The sequence below is a fragment of the Protopterus annectens genome, chromosome 14.part0, assembly GCF_019279795.1.
Source record: "Protopterus annectens isolate FY-2018-M chromosome 14.part0, PAN1.0, whole genome shotgun sequence".
In the NCBI taxonomy this organism is placed as follows: Eukaryota; Metazoa; Chordata; order Ceratodontiformes; family Protopteridae; genus Protopterus; species Protopterus annectens.
This window is the reverse complement of record NC_056748.1, coordinates 479,939,685-479,960,829: the sequence shown is the minus strand read 5'-3', so window position 1 is coordinate 479,960,829 and position 21,145 is coordinate 479,939,685. Positions and strand designations below refer to the sequence as shown.

General features: G+C 38.2%; 1 protein-coding gene across 2 annotated transcripts in view; it reads left to right on the top strand.

The window, feature by feature from the left end:
* Positions 1 to 21,145, top strand: part of EXOSC1 (exosome component 1) — a 311,547-nt gene that overhangs the window by 47,209 nt on the left and 243,193 nt on the right. For both annotated transcript variants that reach the window (XM_044056237.1, XM_044056236.1), the window contains exon 3: positions 12,401 to 12,475. In XM_044056237.1, coding sequence (XP_043912172.1) covers positions 12,401 to 12,475 — 75 coding nt within the window. The remainder of the gene's footprint in view (positions 1 to 12,400; positions 12,476 to 21,145) is intronic.

Genomic DNA, 21,145 nt, shown 5'->3' with positions numbered 1-21,145 from the left:
GTTCTCCTTTCGTAAGGATGGGAATTACCACCCTTTTTTTTTGCCAGTCCAGAGGTAATCTTCCTGCCTTCATGCAGCATTGAAGAAGTATAGTAGCACTGCTTCCCTTACCCTGTTCACTGCCTTTAGCACTTCTGGCTGTATCTCATCCGTAACAGTAGCTTTGCCACTGCAGAGTCTTCTGACCACCACAATGTATTTCATCTACATTACATCCAAACTAACAAGAAGTTTCAGGCTCTGTCTGCTTTCTTTGAATGCTTCTTCCACCTCCTCAGTCTGCCAAATAATCGTCAACACTTATCTTGCCTTCTTTAGCACAGTCTAAGTAAGGTCCTGAGTAAATGTCTGAGATGCCAGGTTGTTAGCTTGAGTCTGAGACCACATAATAGTTTCTATGTGACCTTACTAAACTCCTTTTAATGTAAAAGTTATTTTAAATGACTGCTATTGAGTATTTTCCTGCCTGCCATTACATCTCAACTGAATCAGTCAAGCCTTCCACAAGCATTTTTGAAGGTGTCTTTCTTCAGCTTGACAGCTTCCCTTGCAGCTGGTGTCTCTGTTCCTTGAGTTACACCATGACAGGTACCAACTACTCTTCAACAACAGCTATTTGTTACCTCCTTAGTTTCAGAGGCTTTAAGCATAGTCTTGTCAGATTTTATGTCCCTAGGCTCACTTGGCACACAATTGTCTTAGAGGAAGTGGACCGTTATTCCATTGATGTCTTTATTAGATGTTGTCAAGAAACTGTTGATGTTTATTTAGGGTTACTAGGTCTGTCCAGCAGATCAGCTTTGTGCCATGTACTGATGCGTTGATAGCTCTGCCTCTGTTTTTACTTGAATGTCCAGATCATCTGGCCTCATGTCTGATGTGGTGACAGCACTCTGTGCTGAAGGTTGTTGACAGACTGTGTATACCAAGTACACTAAATAAACTTGTGGTTGACTGCTGTTTGCTATGGACTGTCCTTGATTTAAGTCTGAATTCTTCTAGCAGCGCATCAGTCATATTCAGATGCTGGAAGCCATTACTCCCAGTCTTGCCCCTCCCAGGTATTTTCATCGTTCCCCACAGGAGTATCGATGTTGCTCTGTAAGACTACAGAATTGGTGAATGGCACCATCATGTGCCACCTCACCTTCTTAGTTCAAAAAAGTAAGACTTGAGTCTTCATAATAGTAATCCTCCCCACTACCAGAAAAGTCAAATTGCATGACTTTAGTCAGGGATGTAATAGTATTTCTGAGATTACCTGGGGCCTATCATGAGGATTGATTTTAAATAATAGAGAGGTTACCAATAAGTTAGAAGTCTGGTTCTAGAGCCTTTGCTGTGCATAGAGGTAAAACCAGCTGTATCCACTTGATACTTAACCATTTCCCACGCCAAGTTAGGCTCCTTTTCCATGAGAGATATGTCTGTCACCAATGAGATGGAGTTTCCTTTGCCAAGGTGTGGGCTTCCTGAATTTTCCCTCTCTGCCATCAATCTGATATTGCACCCAACACCCCAATCCCTACTTTATGGGTGGAAGCCCCCAAGATAGCCACACATGGAAAACTGACCAATTTCAGACTCTGACTGGGGACAATAAACAAAAGCAGCCACAATGATGAAAGGTATTGGTATAAAGAAAATAAAATGCAGGTAACACTGACTTGTAGAACATTATATACAGTTAATGAATTTCCTTAAGGGTATGAGCAAGGTTTGATGTGTTGCAGGCTTGAATAGGGAGATCTAGAATTGTTATCTGTATGTAGTGATGCTGAATAAGAGAAGAGAAGTCAGCATTGGGAGAATACAGGTCAGATTTAGGTTCTATACCCTGGTTGGTTATAAGTATATTGAGCTTGTGTTTTTTTTTTTTTTACATGAAATTTTAGCAGATCATGAAATTCAGGAAAGGGCAAAGTATCTTTAAGGTCAGGTGGGAGTGATTTCAGTAGGTTAGGGGCCGGTATTGAGAATTCTTGGTCACATTTGTAGAGTTTGGATGTTTGGATTCTGGGATTTGCAAAAGACAACCTGAATGGTTAAGGTCTCTGAGGCTATAGGTTCTTTTATTAGTTTGTAAGCTGGGGGGGGGGGGGGGGTGCTAATGTAGAAACTGTGAGCCAAATAGCAGGCCAACCCTTTGCTTGATTGGTAACTTTTGACGTGTTCATTAGTGAGTATGTGATAAATCTACAGATTGTTACATATGGACTGGGGAGTTGTGGGGTGTTTTGTAGAAACAGCTGATATAAGTGGGAGACCATATTTGAGTTGGATGAGGAGGATACTTTTCCTAGTTGCTGGCCTGGTAGTGTGGGAGAGAAAGAGGGGATATTTTTGTGCCGAGCCGAATAGGAAGTTTAACTTTTTATGTATGTTGTGAAGATGTATCCTGAAAGTGAGAGCCAGAGTTTGAGATATTTGAAGGTAGAAACCTATTCAGTGTGTTGTGGTCATTAATGATGAGGGAATTGGGGGCTTTGAGTATCTTTTTGGTGCCAAACAGTATTGTTTTTGTTTTTGAAGATTTGAGATGCATTTTTTGTTGTCAATTCATTGTATGAGGTAATGAAATTCTATTTGAAAGTTATGTTGCAAAGAAGTGAATGAGTGGTTTAAGCAGAACAGAGCCATATCTTCTGCATATAATGAGAGGAGGGTAATGCTGGTCTTGCCCTTTTTACTTTCTCCAAGTTTTTTGAGTTTCTCTTACCAAGACAGGACTGGACTCCATTTCTAAGTCTTAGTATGGTTAAAGTTCATGAAATGAGTTGTTTCAGTTCAATGGTGGTGACACTACCATGGTGGTGCAGTGGTTAGAGTTGTCGCCTCACAACATGTGGTTCTCCTGTTCGATTCTCAGCTGGAGCACCTTCTGTGTGGAGTCTGCATGTCCTCCCAGTGGTCAAGTGACGTCTAAAGACATGCAGGTAGGTGCATGCGTGAATGGGTGTTCCTTCTTTGAAGGTTGGATGTTGGGCTGGCACCGTAAAAATCCACTGCCAATCAGCGGACTGGAGTTCCGCTGTCGCGACCCCTAACTGAGAAAAGCCGAAAGACTTTTTAATATTGTTTTAGTCTTTTGATGTCAGCCAGAAGTGCTTTTCACAGCACCCGTAATGTGCCCAGTAATGGCTCCTTCTGCAATTCGTATGGAGTTACATGTATTTGTAACCTATCTAGATATGATTGTAAATTTTTTTAGAAGAACTGTTCCCCCTATTACTATTGGAACTGTCTAGGTATCTTTCTTCCACATTGCTCTCGTTTCTGCCTGCAAATCCTAATATTTTATAACTTTGTGTGTCTCTATGCAAGACACTGTAGTCACTAGGTATAGCGATTTCAGTCATTAATGCTACTTTGTTTTCTTTCATGGACCACTATATCTGGTTTTCGAACATCTATTTTTTTAACTCTTGGGAATGGGTGATCCCATGTGATGTAGGCTTCATCATTTTCTATGATGCTGTGTGGCTCATGTTTCCAGTGTTTTTCAACTACTTCAATACCATAATGTTTACACAGTCCCCAGTGCAACAGTCTTGCCACATTATTATGCCTTTCAGTATACAGTCCTTTTGCCATTAGTCTGTCACAGCCAGCAACGAGGTGTGTGTGACTTTCCAGTTCTTGTTTTACAAAACCTACATTTGTCAGTATCTCCCACATGTTCAATGGACTTTGTAATCCTTGGGCAGCCAATATTAACCTTTCATATTTTGGTTTGAATCTGCCTCTTCTTAACCATTCCTGCATTCGATCCTGATCAACATGAGGTTCTTTCAGAAGTTTTCTATACTTGCAACTAGCTTTATGCATTTTCCACATTTCCTCCCTTCTTATCTGATTCTTCACCTTATATTCTTTCTTTTGTTTTTTGGCACATTCAGTTGCAACACGATTTTTATCTATTTCTGCTTTGATTTCCTTTCCTGCTTGACGTCAATATGCTTCTGCTAGACTAAGCAGGGAAGTCAACTTAAATTTATTCTCTCCAGTGTCTTGACCATGTTTAGTGTATTCAGTATGTATATGAGCTCAAGTCTCTCCTGGTAATGGGTTATGTTTATTGGGACTAATTTGGTCTCCAAAAAGTAAGTGAAATAAAACATAAAAATAAGTAGATTAAGTATTCCTGATGTGTCTACTGTTAGCTGCTGTAGAGATGAACATTCGTAAATGTTGTAATGTATCCTGAAATTGTGTCTAAATTCTTACCAATCACAGCCATTTTGAAGAATTGAGTTTTATTTGAACTGTCCTTTTCAGAAATGCATGGAGATGCCCTTGGAAAAACATAACTGGCATTTCTGATACAAAACTGATCTGACTAAGAAGTGTGTGCTCCCACTGTCTGGCAGTCATTCTGCAAATTAACTGCCTCTCTGGACACTAATATTGGTTTAGAGTTTTGGACACATCTCTCTTTTATAACCTGTTCGACACATTTCCTGAATTGATTGGATAAACCATATTCTCAGCAATGCATGTAAAGTTGTAATGTCGTCAGTAGTGCAAATCATCCTGCGTAGTTTGCATTTTAAAATAGTTGCAGATTTTGAGCAGTTTTGGATTATGTTTTGTTCTGGTTTTCACTTCCATTATAGTAATGCTTTGTAGATATGCTGGGTATTGAGAGTTCTTGAAAAGTATTGTTTTGAATTTTCATCCTAACCAAATATTGGTTAGAGAACCTTCCTTGGTTCTGCTGATTTTTGGATGTGGTTACTATGTTACTAGTTTAACTCTGCAGCTTAGGGACCTATTTTTAAACCTTTGTTTCAGTTCTGTGGGTAGCTGTATTGCTTATTCCAGGTCTCTGTCTGATTCTGAATAAGGAAAACCGCCTTCAATTTTGCTTATTGTACGTCTCTTCCCTCACTGGAACAAATGCAGTGGTAGTGTAGTATATGACTGTAAGTGACTTCTTTCTTTGTGCCAGTTATTATAAACACATCTTTAAAGTTCTGTTATTTATTGCAACCTTTCTTGTTATCTAGGAAGCTTAACACTTTTGAATCCAAGTACTCCAAGGAGAGAGTTATTGATGGCTGGTGCTTGTTGAGCAACTGGTGGAATTTGACCGCCTGTGTTCCATGTACCCATATTATAAATAAATTTCCCAGAAGGAAAAAAAAAGGCAAACCATTTGTGTGCATTGCCTTAGAAATTTCTCTTCCAGGTTTGCATTTTGTAGTCATTCTGGTACCTTTTAGATTTCCCATAACTTGACTATAATGCATTCCATTAAACTTGTCTCTCGGAACATGTTCTTTAAGTTGTCCATTTAGGTCAATGCGGTTGGTATGCTTTCTGCCTTAAACAGTGCTGTCCTAATGTTCACTGTTTGTAGAGTTTTACAACATCCATGGTGGCTAAATACTGTCAGGTTGTAGATCATGATAGCCAGAAGGAATGCAAAGAAAGTAGGACAGCTGCACTTAAGACGCAACTTATTTAGTGACTAATGTCAGGGTTCCTTTTCATGTGGTCTCTTTTTAGAAGTTGAAGAAAACCTTTATTGAATGGCTTTTAATTGCATGCTCACTATTGAATGAGCTTTTCGTAGTATAGGCTTATGATCGTAAATTTATTCGTCGAATCCTCATAGTTGGGCGTCTGCACAGAAATAACAGAATACACATATACGTGATAATTAGTAATATACATTGGCTGAGGTACTGTAAAAGTGGATAAGATTTTTATTCACATCTAGAAGATTTTATTTATACCTGTAAAATTATTTTACTTTCTGCAAACCCATCTATTTAGATACCTAGACATGTGGCCTTAAAAGAATATTTAAGTCTGCATTTTAGTTGACAGCATCAATGGAGACTCACAATGTTGGATAATTAAAACTATCTGATTTGATTTACAATAGAATGTCTATACAACAAAAACGCATTTCAATGCTTAGCATGCGATTTAAAAGCCATTCAATAAATATTTTCTTTGATTAACCATAGACCCCTTTTCATGACCCTGTTTGTGCCTTCATTTTATTGGCTTGTACATTTATCAAGTGGAAGGCTTCTGGCCTTGGCTAACTGGGTATGAGGTGAGTTATCTTCTCCTGACAGGAATTATTATTTTTTGTGCTGTATAATTAGACTGCCAGGTAACTTTGTGCTGTAGGTATGGTCAGCTTCAGTATCATCATGGTTCCAGATGATCTCCATCCACTCTCTGTCTTTTGTATCATGATGATATTATGGTTCGGTAAGTGGTAGAGAAGTAGTTTGGCATGGCAAAAACAATATGCAGATTAGGACCGAGTATAGTCCTAGCCAGAATGACATAATTAGTACACAGGAAGTACAGCACATTTCATTTTGAACCCATATAATCTTATGCCCTACTATAATTGACTGTTGCACACTATCGAGTTTTGGGTACATCTTCCACCACTACTTTAGCATCCCCACCTATTAACTAAATTGTTTGCCACTGATTCAACTGACCACAAAATCTCCTGACTTTGCTTTCCTTTAATCCCATACAGACCTTCAGCAATAACTTATTTTAAAGGTTTCCCAATTATTCTTTCTATTACTTTATTTTGTAAGCCTTTTTTAGTGTCATTGGTTTGCAGCAGGGCTAGCCACCAGTCAATATGAATATTGGCTGAAGACAGTTGTTACTGGAAACTAGCTAATTATAGGACAATAAAAAAGCCAAAGCACTTTTTTTCCTCAAGGCTAGAAGTTAATGTTTTCTGAAAGCACGCAGTAGTGTTTTGTATCTGGAAGAGGAACAAAGATAAAAGCTTCAATTAGTGTAAGTAGGAACACCGGCAGTAACATGCTTCTTAGCATAAATGACTTCAACTTCAGGTTAGGTAAGGCCTGTGTTTGCAGCTGTATATTTGAGACAGTTGTTCCTCCTCGGAGGGCTAAACTTCATTACTTGAAGATGTGTGTTGTTTTTTGTTTGTGTGTGTTTAACAGGTTATGGGGATGTTCTAGGGGTGCTTTTTTTTTCTTTCTTTGAGGCTTTTCATTAAAACAAAAGGTCTTGTAAAATGTGACATAGGTTCAAATGCATATAGGAAAATCTGTGTAAAGGAGCAACCTGCCAAACATTAATGGGTGCATATATCACAAAAGCTGGAATAAACATTTAAAAAAAGCCATCATATGTAATGTGTGGGAATAATGACTTCTTATCATGGTGACACTTTCCATATGGTCTTGGGATGTGAATGGTCATACAGGTGTAGACAAAAAGGAAAGAATATTTTATTTATGTTATTTTATTTGACATTTGTTGACTGGGATAGTCCAACTGGGACCGAGCCCTTTTTCAGCGACGGCCCGGGGAGAAATACTCCAGTATACAGTAAAAAAATACAAAAATTCTGCTATTTACACAATACACAATAGAAGAATGCAAAAATAGTAGAACACAAATTTTGCTAAATACACAAATAGAGTTATGATTGTTAATTGCATATAAGTAGGGAGGCAGGTGAGAGTTTTAACACAGATGCAGTTAGATGGCAGCTTTAATGTTGTAATGGAGTCAGAACAGATGGAAGGTGATGTAAGTAGTATAAGTAGGGGGGTTAGGAGCAGTGGGATTTGGCGGGAGTTTGCAGAGTTAGTGTAGATGGGTGATAATGACTTGATAGGATTTGTAGATTAGCAATTGTGTGAGTGTCCTAGTATGAACTAGGTGGCCTGCAAAGAGTTGGGAAAGGTTATATACATACTGACAAGAGTTAGGTAGGAGAGAGCAGGCATTGAGGTGTAAAGGTAAGGGGTGGCAGGAAGGTGTGTGGGGAAGAGGGGGGTTGATAGGTGGTAGGGAGGATGAGATGGATAGTAGGCTGATGAAAGGAAGGTGAGAGAGGTGTGAAGAGACCAAGTTGTGTACTAGGTTCAAGGGGTGGGGGTTTGCAGGGGCAATTAGTAAGGTGGGTAAGGTAGTGTTTGAGAGATCTTGAAAGTATGGGTCTGGGGTAGGCTTTTTAGAGTCAAGGGAAACTTGTTTCAAAGGATGTCTGTAGAGTAGTTGTACAAGTTCTGTTCTGCACATTTGTTAGGTTTGTAAATTTATAGCAGATGTTGATCTGAGCTCCTTAATGGTCGAATGGGAGTGTAGAGGAAGACTAGTGAAGAGAGACTAGGACAGGAGGATGGTTTGTTGAGAATGGAGTGGATAGTGAGAAGTTGGGTAAATATGTGGTGCTTTGGAAATTCAAACCATTGTAGTGACTTGAGGGCCAGACAGTGGTGAGATTTGGGTGGTACGTTTACAGCAAATGTAGCCACTTTGTTGTAAGTAGATTCAAGTAATATTCCTTGCTGAAAGCTGATTATTTCTCCCAAAATGTTTTTTAATCTCCGTAATAAGTCTTAAATGGAATATAAATACATTTTGAAATGCAGAGTGCATATAGCAGAGCTACAGGAGACGCACTTAAAAAAAATTGAATTTGATAAAGAGAGGATTTCAGGATGGGTATTCAGCAGAACATCAGTGACAAAGGAAAAGATTACTTTAATTGCTAGAGGAGCTACAGTAGTGATACAAGAGGGGAGAAAGACAATAATGGTAGATATGTGGTAGAAAGGGGCTACGTGCAAGGGATGAGGGTTACACTGGCATGTATTTATATTCCATTTAAGACTGCTATTATGTAGCTTAAAAAACATTTTGGGAGGAATAATCAGCTTTAAAAAATGCAGGGTAAGGTCTGGCAGAAGTTGAAGTACTGCAGAATAAGCAAAATCTCACAGAACAAGAATAGGCGCATCTGCACAGTGCTAAAGATAAAAAAAGGTGTACTTGGATAATATGCATGAGTTTAGAAAGGTTGCTTTTACTCAACTGTTTTTTTGATAACTCCAGAGCACAAAACGTAACACAACAACTTAGGTAATAGAAAGGGTTGTTGCCACACCTAGGAGGCCAAAAACAAGAAAAATAACCAGAGATCCTGTAGAGGTATTAGAGGTATTCCAGAAATAGTATGAAAAAATGTATAAAACAGAGAAGAATAGGGAAATCAAGAAAAAGCACAAATGGAAATATTACTGGAAGACTTAATTATGCCAAGGTTATTGGTAGACGAGGTTCAGCAATTCACAGTTAAGAGGAGATAAGAGAAAAATGGTGATGTATAATCAATCTGCAGGAAAATCTCAATGAAGAGATGGTATTCCAGTTGAAGTTTGGAATTTAGGAGGGAAGGAAGTGATAAAGATCTGGAACGCTTAGCTTAACAATATTTTAAAAGAAGTGGGAAGCACCAATATCCTGGAAAAAAAAGCTGTGGTGCTATACCTAGAGACAGTAAAGACTCGTCAGATCCAGCTTCATATAGGCCCATTTCAGTTTTAAATCAAGATTATGAAGTGTTTGGTTAAAAGAATAATGCTAAAATTGATGGGTATGGATCGTTGTGGTTTTGTGGAGGGGAGGTAAACATTTGACTATATCAATAGAACAAGGATGATGTAGTGGGAAGCAGAATGTGTTGAAATACCTCTGTTAGTGGATCTTGATGCAGAGAAAGCTGGGATTGTTTGAGTAGGGCAGTGGAAGCATTTACATTCCCTGATACACTAAGGTTAATTTGGGTGATATGATGGACTAGAAGCAAAAAAAAATCAAAGCTGGAGGGTTCTTTTGTGATAAGTTGCGTCTGAACAGAGGAACAGGCAGGGGTGTCCTCTTTCCCTTTATTTTGGGCTATATTTAAAGCTATTGGCAAAGAAAATAAGTGACTCTGAAACTGAAGGATATAATTTCTATGGTAATCACAAAAAGTTGGCTTTATTTTTAGGCAATGTTTTGTACCTGATAAAACCCAGAAAAGGGCATATCAGTGTTGTGGAACATTGAGACCATTCCAGGTTTTTTTCGGGATATAAAAATAATGATGACAAAATAAAGGGTCTAGTTGTAAACTATGCACTTGAATTGGTTCAGCAATATCTTACTTCATTTTATCATATCCTCATATTTATTTAGGAGTATGGGTTAAAAAGGATTCTGTTATGGCAGCTAAGGATTTGTGGGAAGGGACTAAACAAAATCCAATAGAAAAAAAACTGAACTATTAAACTACAAGCAGTAAAAATGTTTTTAGTACTTTTTATTGTTTACACAGATCAGGGGTATTTTTATCAACCAAAGGAGAAGTTGTAGATGGTAATTTATAAAGAGTTGAAAGGTTTTATCTGGCAGGTTAGAGGGCAGGAGTCAAGTGGGATAAGCTGATCTTTCATTAGAACTAGTTGGTTTAGGGTTACCTGATTTGAAGGGGTATCTTAGAGCTACACAGTCAAGTCTGTTTGTACAGAACACTTGCAGAAAGCTACAATTCAAAGTTGAAAGGGATAATAAAGTGTTGCGGGGGTGGGGGGTTCAAGGAATAAAGAGAGTGGGATTTTGGATGCAAATCCTGAAGAATAGAATAGCATAGAATTAGAATAACAACAGACATACAAAATATTATATTCATGAAGTAGCAGAAAGCATTCTAAGAACTAAGCCAGTATGGGAATTGAGAAAGGGAGAGTCTGCTGATAGGCATGACTACAAATAGGAGTACATAGAGTAGATGAGGGGGTTGGAATTTGCTGGAGAAAGTTGACTGAGGAACCAAAGTATTGGAAACAAATAATTAGAGAGGGAAGGTTAATAAAAAGGGAAGAGGCCAAGAAGGCATTTGGACTGCATGCTAGAAACTACAATCCCTATCAAGGAATTGATAGCTGAGTATAGGCAAAGAGAAGGGAATAATGGAATCCTAATGAAATATTTGCACTGATTGAGTTTAGTTTTAGTTGAATGTAGAATAGAAGCTGTTATTAAAAAGGGATAATTAGAAGGCCATATAAAATATTGCATGGTATCTAGAAGAATCAATTTGATGAGGTCAGAAAAGACTGGGAAGAGAGATTAGATGAGCAATTCACAAAGAAACAATGAGAGGGCAAAATGTATGGCTCCCAGGTATGCAATAAAGTTTACAAGATTCAGGATTTTTGCTTTTTAAGTGTTTGCATTGGATACTTTTATATCCCAAGTAGAGAGTATTTTTCCTTAGGTAGATGGCAAATGTTGGAGGTGCTATGGGGAAAAAATATTTATTAAGTTAAATCATAAAAGTACAATGTGTATTTTTTAAGAAACTGTAAAAGACTCTTTAATTGCAGAGAGGGCACACTAATTAGCCAGCTTATTTGTTAACTTGACATGTGACTTGTTACTTGTATTTAGAGTTATGTGCACAATGGCAGTTTTTCTGATTAAGTCCATGTAATTCGGAAGAAAGCGCTCATTGTTGTGGAATAAAAGAATCATGGTTTCACTTCTGCCTCCTCCTTTTGGATTCTTGGTTGGATTACTGTATTTTTTGTTGCTCTTTTTTCAGTTAGAAGAAGTTGGGAGGAATAGTGGGGAATCTGTGTGCAAAGTACTGTGTGCTTTCTAGGAAAGCTAAAACAGTTCAGAGGATCTTTCAAATTTGCTTTTAAGAAAGGAAGAGAAACCGTAAGTGTTGTGTGCTACCTGACTGAACAGTAGGGAGGGAGTGTTTTTCATAGTTATACCACAGAAGGAATGACTGCTGCACTTTGTAAAAAAATATATATTTTTTTTGTTTATTTCTAGTAAGTGTAATTGCTAGATTGAAGCCTGGTTCATATTGGACTGGGAGAATACATTAAATTGAAAGTGCTGCCTGTATTCAGAAGTCTGAGGATGCTTTTTCTAATCTGGTGCTGCTTGGAAAGAAATGAAATCTGAAAAAGCAAGAAGTACTTTTCTTGATTTTTCTTTAAAATGTGTTTGAATTGCTCAAGCCAAGTAAAATGATGTATTATTTTGAGTTGCCCTTATGGTATTCAAAAAAAGTAGACCAGTATATCTATTAAAATTGGAAGAAATTTGTATTCAGTGAAGATGTTCTCTTTGTGTGTGTGTGTGTGTGTGTCTCTCTCTCTCTGTGTGTGTGTGTGTGTGTGTGTGTGTGTGTGTGTGTGTGTGTGTGTGTGTGTGTATATATATATATATATATATCTATATATATCTATATATATATCTATATATATATATATATATATATATATATATATATATATATATATCTATATATAAACCTTTACTTGTATGGAAGTGTATATTTTACACGTGTGTATAAATAATGCACATACACTGACACTCACCACAGAGCAGGAAACAAAAGAAATCTATCCACTAAGAGATGCAGTGTTGCAACAAACTTGGAAGACATGTATATTGGTCTTGTTCCATATCACTGACCACTGCAATATTGTTGCCTTCGGAACAGAGTCAGAACACATGCTTGGCACAGATGTGAGATGAATCTGCAACAATTTTTTTTAAGTCTAACTGTAGTTCTGTTTTATTTCAGATCCCTGTTGTATCTGTCGTAACAGAAGCTGATGCACAGCTCCTACCAGGTGTGGGTGCTATTGTGACTTGTAAGGTGAGTGAGAAAGTTTGTGACAATTTTCCTTGTGGGTTACAGAAGCAGTTTTTGGTTATATTGAGTCAGTCCATAGAAAAATGCTTTATATTTAAATGATGTCAGTGGTACAACAGGTAGTACGTTCACCTATGGTGCAAAAGGCTGTGGGTTCTATTCCCATACTGGGTAGATAGATTGTTGACACAACTGTGCAGTGTGAGGGAGGTGCTGCACTCATGAATGTGCCATCTTTCAGATGAGATGTTAAACCGAGGCCCTATCTGCTGGAGCTGGTGAGTAGCTCAAGTCGATGTAAAAGATCCTACAACACCTATTGAAAAGAATAGGGGTCTTTTACTTGTATACAACAATAATTGTTATTTACAACATAATTTCAAATAAATAGCTATACAGATATATTTAAACATATTCATAATTTCCTTTACAAACATACTAAATTTTCATCCCTATTAGACCACCACTCCTTTTGCCATAACCACCATCTGATTTTACTTTATAGGTAGGTACTAGGCTATTGGTCCTAGGGCCTATATAAGCCTAGCCAAAAAGGCACCCTGGCTTTCGCCACCCAAGAAAATTATTTTCCTGTGCCCCTGTCGAGCAGAGCCACAGAAGTGATCTCCAGGGTGAATTTCCTCTCTCTCATCCAATTATTAAGATTTTTCTTGAAGAATGCTAATGAGGAGCTTTGCTTGATATAGATAGGTAGTTTGTTCCAGAGTATGGAAAGTCTCTGGGACAGGAATCTATCCTTCCTGCATGTCCTGTTTATTTTGGTGACAAGGTTTAGGTCCCTAGAGCATGTAGCTCAGAGGGATGGGGATTTCTTTAAGTGGAGGATGTCCAACAGCTCTGGGTTTGACATAGTTTTGTATGTTAGGCAGAGATCGCCTCTGAGTAGGCAATATGAGACGGAGTAAAGCTGGAGTTTTTTGAGATGGTCTGGGTAGGGCATCTGTTTGAGACCGGTAATCTTTGTGAGGTATCTCTGTGGCCTTTCCAGTTGTTGTAGATGCTTTGTGAGGTACATACCAAAAGGGGTGCTGTATTTTATAACTGGTGTAATGAGTGACTAGTAGAGGGGAACAATGACCTCTTTTTTTTTTTTTTTTTTTTTCTTGGATGAGAAATTTTTTGTGATGAGGTGTGCCACGTAGAAGGGTTTCCTGACTACTGTGGTGATGTGATTATCAAAGGAGAGACTACTGTCCACCTGTGTCCCAAGGTCTCTTATCACACTTTCAGTGTTAAGTAGACTACTGCCTATGTGGTAGTTCATGGGTACAGAGTTTTTACCAAAAGGGATGACAATGCACTTTTTGGCATTGAGCTTGAGGCCATGGCTTTTGACACCAGGCATCTGTCTCAGTGAGGCCCTTTTGTAGGATGTCCACATTGTTAGGAGTTTCAATTATGGCTCCTAGTTTGCAGTCATCTGCGAACTTCGTTAGCCAAAGACCTTCTGTGTTAGCCTGTACTTCAGAGAAGTAGATACCAAACAGGAGTGGACCCAGGACTGAACCCTGTGGTACTCCACTTGTCACTGGTCTAAAGTCGGATTTGGAGTCTGCTACTTTTACAATGTGGGTTCTGTGACATGGGGATTTAGACCTAGTTTAGTGAGTTTATCTGTAATTCCAGAGTGGGGGATGGTGTCAAAATATTGCGAGGTCTAGAGAGGCTGTGTGAACCACCTTACCCTCATCTAGGGCTTTGGTGACTGCTTCAAAGAAGTCTTTCAAGTTTAGGAGACATGATCTGCCTTTTACAAACCCAAACTGGGTGGGGTCCAGAGTTTGAAGATTACCAATGTTATTGTTTATAAGTTCCATGATGATACATTCCATAACCTTGCAGTCCAGGCTCGTCAGGCTAATGGGGCGGTAGTTCCTGGGGTCCATGGTGGCTCCCCCTTTGTGGAGTGGGATAACCGTCACTGTGCGGTATTCAGTGGGCACAAAGCCTGAGGTGAGGCTATGATTGAACACGGTACTTAGGTGGAGTGCCAGTTCATTCTGTAGTTTGTGTAGAATGCAGCTTGGGATGTTGTCAGATCCCATGGATGCTGTGTTCTTGGCTTTGGAGAGTGTGGTTTTTATCTGTGCAGCCATGATTACAGGAACTTTGCATTCTTCCGGTATAGAGATGGGCCCTTTAAGGGTGAGAGAGGGTAAAGTTAGCACTGAACCTATCTGCCAGGATGTTGGCAATATCAGTTGGTTCTGTATATTTAGTGCCTTTATGCTGCAACTCCGAGCAGATCTGAGTGTTGTCATTGAAATTCTTGACATAGCTATAGAATGCTTTGTGGTTGTATTTGTTTTCGTGACTAGCTTTGGAGGATTTTATGAGGCAACTCAGCTTCTTACTAAGGCTGACCAGGGAGTTTCTCCAATCATGGGATTTTACTCTTTTTTGCAACAGTTTCTTTCTTCTGTTGTAGTGTTTATGGCAGGGGACCACCAGATTGGCTTCCTTTTTTTAGAGGATAGCATCTTGGTTCTGTTAGGGATTGCACGATCCATGCACTCGTGTAAGTGCTTATAAAGTGCATTTGAGTAGGCTTCAGCAATCGTACCTCTATTGTCCGTCTACATGGGTGTCATGAAATTTGCCACTTCTGTCTTAAGAAGTGTGAAACTGGCTTTGGAGAAATTTTTTACGGTCATTTCCATAATGGTGGGTGGGGGCGGGATGTGGATGTCTAGGGTGATGAGCTTGTGGTCGGATCTGACCAATGAGGAATTGGCCTCTGGTGTGGAACATCGGTTGCCCATGTTGGTAATGACTAGGTCTAGGATATTGCTGCCCCTGGTGGGGGTGTGGATAAGTTGATCCAAGGCATTGGAATTTATGAATTCCAGAAAACGTTGAGCAAAAGAAGTACATGAGTAGTTTTCCCAGTTAATGGTGGGGTAGTTGAACTCGCCCATTATTAGGGTGTTAGGTTGTATACTAATATTTTCCAGTGTATCAAGAAATGAGGAGTGGGAATCCTGTGGCATGGTGGGGGGACCTGTAGCAAGCTACAATTTGGATTGCGGTCTTGCCCAAAGTTAGTTGCACTTAGATAATCTCAGATACATTATGCTGAGCAACTAGCCTGGAGGTGTGGATATCCTTAATGAATATGGACACGTCTCCGCCTTTTGTTTTTCGGTCCAGGTTAGGTGGCCGAAAGGTGTGGTATGAATTATAGCCTGGTGTAATGCAGGGGTGCTCTCTGAAGCCTTGAACCAGGTGTCTGTCACTGCACAGATGTCTATGTTCTCCATTTTTAAGGAGTGCTTCAAGTGAGTGCATTTTGAGGTTTAGACTTCTATCATTGAGTAGCATTACCCTCAGATTTTGCTTGCTTGTACCTGTTATGGTGGTGAATTTGTCATTTGAACCTTGCTTAAAAAAGGCACTATAGGGATGGTAAGAGCCTTAGCCAGTATCCAGAATCCCGAGGGTGACAGATGCAGGCCATCTCTGACAAAGCATAGTGGTCTGTCGATCATGTCATCCCAGGCAAACAGATACTGGATCCCCTTAGAATGACACCAGAAGCTTAGCCAATTGTTGAAGTCAATCATTTTGTCTTTGTACTGTGGTATCATTCTGGGTGATGGCAAGATGCTACTCAGGGCTAGGGTCATACCTGCCTGGGCTACAAGATCGGACAGCTCCTCCATGTCTCTTTTCATGTAGTCCAGGGAGGTATATTTCAGGTCATTCACACCAACATGGACAATGACTGAGTCATATTTGTACTTGTTGTGGAGTGACAGGTGTGTTTGCATTATGTGGCGGATCCAGGCACCTGACAGGCAGCTGACAGTAACTTTCTCCTTGTTTAGCCTGGTGAGTGGAACATCAGTATGCCTGACTACAGAGTCATCTATGACTAGAGTGTTGGGTACGTTGTTATGCCTTATGGACTGTGGTTGAGTGGCACACTGAGTTTGTGGGCTATGTGTCATTTGGGTTGTGTTGGGCAGTGGAGGTTGCTTGCGTTTCTGCTTTGGAGGTCCCTGTTGCTTGGGCAGGCTTTTATTGTGAGCTTCCATGAATGTACGTGTGTATTTTGTTGGTGTAGGTTTTGAGGGACTATGTGATGAGTGTGGTGTGGTGCAAGTGTTTACCTTCTCCTCTTGACTATCCAGTCTAGTATTGGGTGAAGAAAGCTTTGCTTCCAGTTTGGCTATATAAGTGCCTCTGTCACATGTTTGAACTGTTGGCTGGTAGGAGGAGAGGGTTGTCTGTGTACATGAGGCAATTGCTGCATTGCCCCAAGATGCCCAGATTCATCAGGTAGACAGGAGAAAACACTGGGAGCTGACCCTTAGACATACCTGGATAGGTGCTTATTTATTAAGTACTAAAAACTGTTTCCCTCTAGATAAGTGAGGAAAGTTGAGTGCTGTTGTAATTTGTAGCCTATTTAGTACTTAGAGTGAGTTCTGAACAAGTGCTGAGCTCAAAGAAACAGATTTGATTGCTAAAACTCAAAAAAAAAATAAATAAATAAATGGCTAGTTCTAAGGGAAAATTCAAAGAGCAGACTTCATGGCGCCGGGAATAGTTTAACCCTAACTAAGCAGCGATGCATAACGTGTTTTTTATTTATTTATTTTTTTGCTAAAATCAGTTTACCATTAAAAATAATTTCATTTACTCTTTCATTCCATATGACATAAAATAACTATTTTACAGAACTTGAATTCTTAGCCCTTCATGTGTTAATTTACCCCACCTCCTTCATTTTATAATTTATTTCATATACTATCACATTCATAACTAATGCAAACAGTATGCAACTCATCTGCCATCCACGTCTTGCACCACTCTTCATATGCATCTCTTGGCTTAACCAGCCATTTACAAGTGTTTTTACTTTATTACTACTGTAAACTGGCACATATAATTTCCTTTCTCACTTTTATAGTTTTTCATTATTACCCATAAAATTTTGCTTCCAATTGTATCAAATGCCTTATTAAGATCTCCTTTCATGATTTTCGCTTCTTCTTTTCTATTCATAATATCATTCATAATTGACTACGATTAATAATTCTTGACAACCCTTCCCCCTTTATACTATATACAGTATATTATCTTCCATAATGTTTTCCTTTTTAGTTTTAGATTTCATTTGTATTATTTTCATAAAGATCTTAATATTATTCAGTATTATTGGTCTCCAGTTTTTTAATTCTTTTCTGTCTTCCTCCTTCCATGTGAATTTGAATATTCCACTTCATAAATCTTTATACATAAAAATCTTCATTTAACCATTCATTCCAAATCTTTACAAAATATTTTTTTGCCACTCATTAAAATTTTTATACACGTCATACCGTAGTCCATCTAGTCCTGCAGCCAAATCTGTATTTACTTGTGCTAATACATTATCTAGCTTATTTAAAGAAATCTCCTTTTCCAACTCTTTATTCCCTTTTACTGTTAACTTTCGATTCTCAGCTAGAGCGTCTTCTGTGTGGAGACATGCGTGAATGGGCGTACCTTCGTTGAAGGTTGTGCGTCAGGGCTGGTAACTCGGCACGTAAAAATCAACTGCCAATTATTAGCAGACTGGAGTTCCGCTGTGGCGACCCCTAACTGGGAAAAGCCGAAAGACACAAACTTAACTTTTTATTTATTTTCCATGTTTTTTTTATTTCCTTCTTTTTTCTTTAAACATTTCTTGTACATATTGTGCTACACTATTCATAATCTTTTCCCTGAGTTCTTTCCATTTCTCCTTTTACGTTTTTTTATTTTTGTCTTTACAGTACCATCTTCCTTTGTTAATCTGCTTAAGTAACTCAACACTTCTGTTTCCTTGTAAAGAAAATGTCTTTATTTGTATAACAATTGTATTTTTCATTGATTTTTTTCATATATTTTTTGCCAAAGTACTTTTTCTATCATTATGTTCTAAATCTTCCAGTTATTGTTGTATGTTTTTATATTTTTTTTTCTCGACTTTTCTCGTCACATTGCAACTGTGTAAAAAAAAAAAAAAAATTTTTATTTTTCCTTAAATATCATCCACTATTCAGACCAGTTTTTTAAAATGTTCTCATAGTAATATGACATTTCCATAACTGTATTACTAATCTTTTTCCTTCTTCATTCCATGCCTTCTCGTTTATCATTTTTGATCCTTTGCCTATTTTTATATATTCCTTGTTTATCTTCATCTCTAACCATATTGCAAGATGATTAGAAAATCCTGTTTCAACTACCTTCCCTTCTCCTATAACTAAATCTGTTACTGTAAAATAATCTATTTCAGTTCTATACATACCCTTTTGTAAGTCTCGATGAATTTATGTCCCAAAGTTTTAACTTACCATATCTTCTAATTTTATTTAGTTGACATTTGTTTACCAGGAAGGTCCGACTGGGCCAGAAAGTGCACGTTTTCAGCGGAGGCCCAGGGAGAAAAGCTCCACAATGACAATATTTCAGAAATCAAGTACAAATATTTTAAATCACAAAGTATCATGTTACACTAGACAACATAAGAGTGAAAGAAAAAAATGTAATGAGAAAAACAGAACATCTGTTTATAGTAGAGCACAATGAAGAACAATAACATGAGTTGAAGAGAATGTGAGGAAAATTTAGTAGTCATATTATTTATTACATAGATTAGTACGTGGTAAATGAGACCGGAGACAATTGTAATAAGATATTTAAAGAGTTGTCGGAGATTACATGATTAGAGACAGTGAGTTGAAATTAAGTGATGTCTTGGTATGAGAGAGGTGTTCATATTGTGGTTATAGAGGGAAGAAGGATGGAGAGAAGGAGATTATAAGGTAGGGTAGGGTGTCTTAAAGTATCTTAGTTGAGTAGGGAGGCAAGAGATGGAGGAAAGGTTTACAGAGATGAATTTAAATAAGGTAAGGTGGAGGGACAAATGGAATGGAGTAGGAGGCTGGAAAGGATTGTGAGTGTGATCTAGGTTGAAGGGATGAGTAAAGTATAGTGAGTACGTTCAGCCAGAATTGGCACAGGAGCAGGTCCAAGATTTTATAAGTTATTCTTTTTAGGGAGCATGTAAAGGTGGGTAGGTTAGAAATAGTTCTGGTGGTTAGAGATGAGGAGTTCCATTTTTGTGCTACTGAATACAAATGTAGACTTTGTCCAGGGGACTTATTTGGCTTATTTATGGTGAGAAGATGTTTTGTCTTCTGATCTAGGAGTTCTTTTTGAAAAATACATATTGATTTAAAGGTGTAAGAGCTGGGCAGGCTAATGGTTTGTGTATGATTTTATGTAATAAGTTGAATGTAGGAGAGGTGGTGGGGGAGTTCAGCCAGCTAAGGGTATGCAGAGCTTTGCAGTGATGGGTAAAGGATGATGAATTAGTAGCAAACTTGGCAATTTTGTTGTAGCAGCTTTCAACTTTCTTTTTATGGATGATTGTAAATTGGTTCGAATTGGTGCTCCATAGAGTAAGGAGGGCAGAAGGTAAGTTTTAGCTAGAGTATTTTTTGTGTTTGTGCTCAGAAAATTATTTTTTCTGTATAGCATGCATAGTTTCTGATGGGGTTCTTGATATTGCATTGGATATGGAGCTCGAATTTAAGATCATCATCTATTATGACTCCTAATAGTTTGGTGTGGTGGACTAACTCAATTTCAGTGCCATTTGCCAAAAAAGATTTTGAAGGATGCTTTGTTAGGGGTGTGAGTTTTGGTGAGTAAAAAGGAGGATTTTATTTTTTGGGGGGGGGGGGGTTTGAGTTAGGGATTGTGCCATTTTAAGCCAGGTTTCAACAGAGTTTGACAGCTTGTTAATTGATTTCTTGGAGGTGAGTTAAGGTGTTTTGAAGAGCAGATGACAGAGTCATCTGCATATCCAGTACCTTCACAAGAAGATGAATGTAGCTTATTGATAAAAACGTTGAACAGCTGAGGGCCAAGGATGGATACTTTTGAGACTCCTGTAGAAGTGGGAAGGTATGTGGAGATGGATCCATGCCATTTTGCAGCTTGTTGCCTGTTGGCAAGGTAGCTACTAACATTTTTCTTGCATAATTTCCTTTCTTTGTAAGCTTGCCTCTTAATTCAGAATTCTCCTGTTATAATTTTCATATTTATCATTACATAGTCTAAAATCTGATGAAATAAGCTTTATCTTTTATTATAATTAGTATAAGCATATAATTTTATAATTCTGTATACTTGTTCTTTCAATTTTAAATATGCAATGGTTAACTTTCCATTTTTTGCTACAGTTGAATCAAATATCTTTACTGTATTTCTACAGGTTATGGCTATTCCAGAGCGTCTCATTTCCCAAATTCCAGACTCTTTCCTCCCTGTAGTTTCTCTGTTTGTGATCTTTCTTCATTTGTTAAAAATCTTGTATCAGGTAATATAATTACGTCTACTTCACATGTATTTCAACACCCCAAAATCTCTATTCTTACTATTTACTTAATACTTTTCACTTTTACATAAAACTCTCTAAAATTTTCATTTTCCCTTTTCCTTGATTCATGGTTTCATAAGCTCATAACTAATTACTTGGCTAGCTTTCTTAATGTGTCTTTCTAAATCAAGCCAACTTCCCTTCCAAAGGTGAGATTCCAACACAAACTTGTGTCAGTGTGTCAAACATACAAACCATTATACCAACCCCCAATCATTGGCTGTAAATTCTTT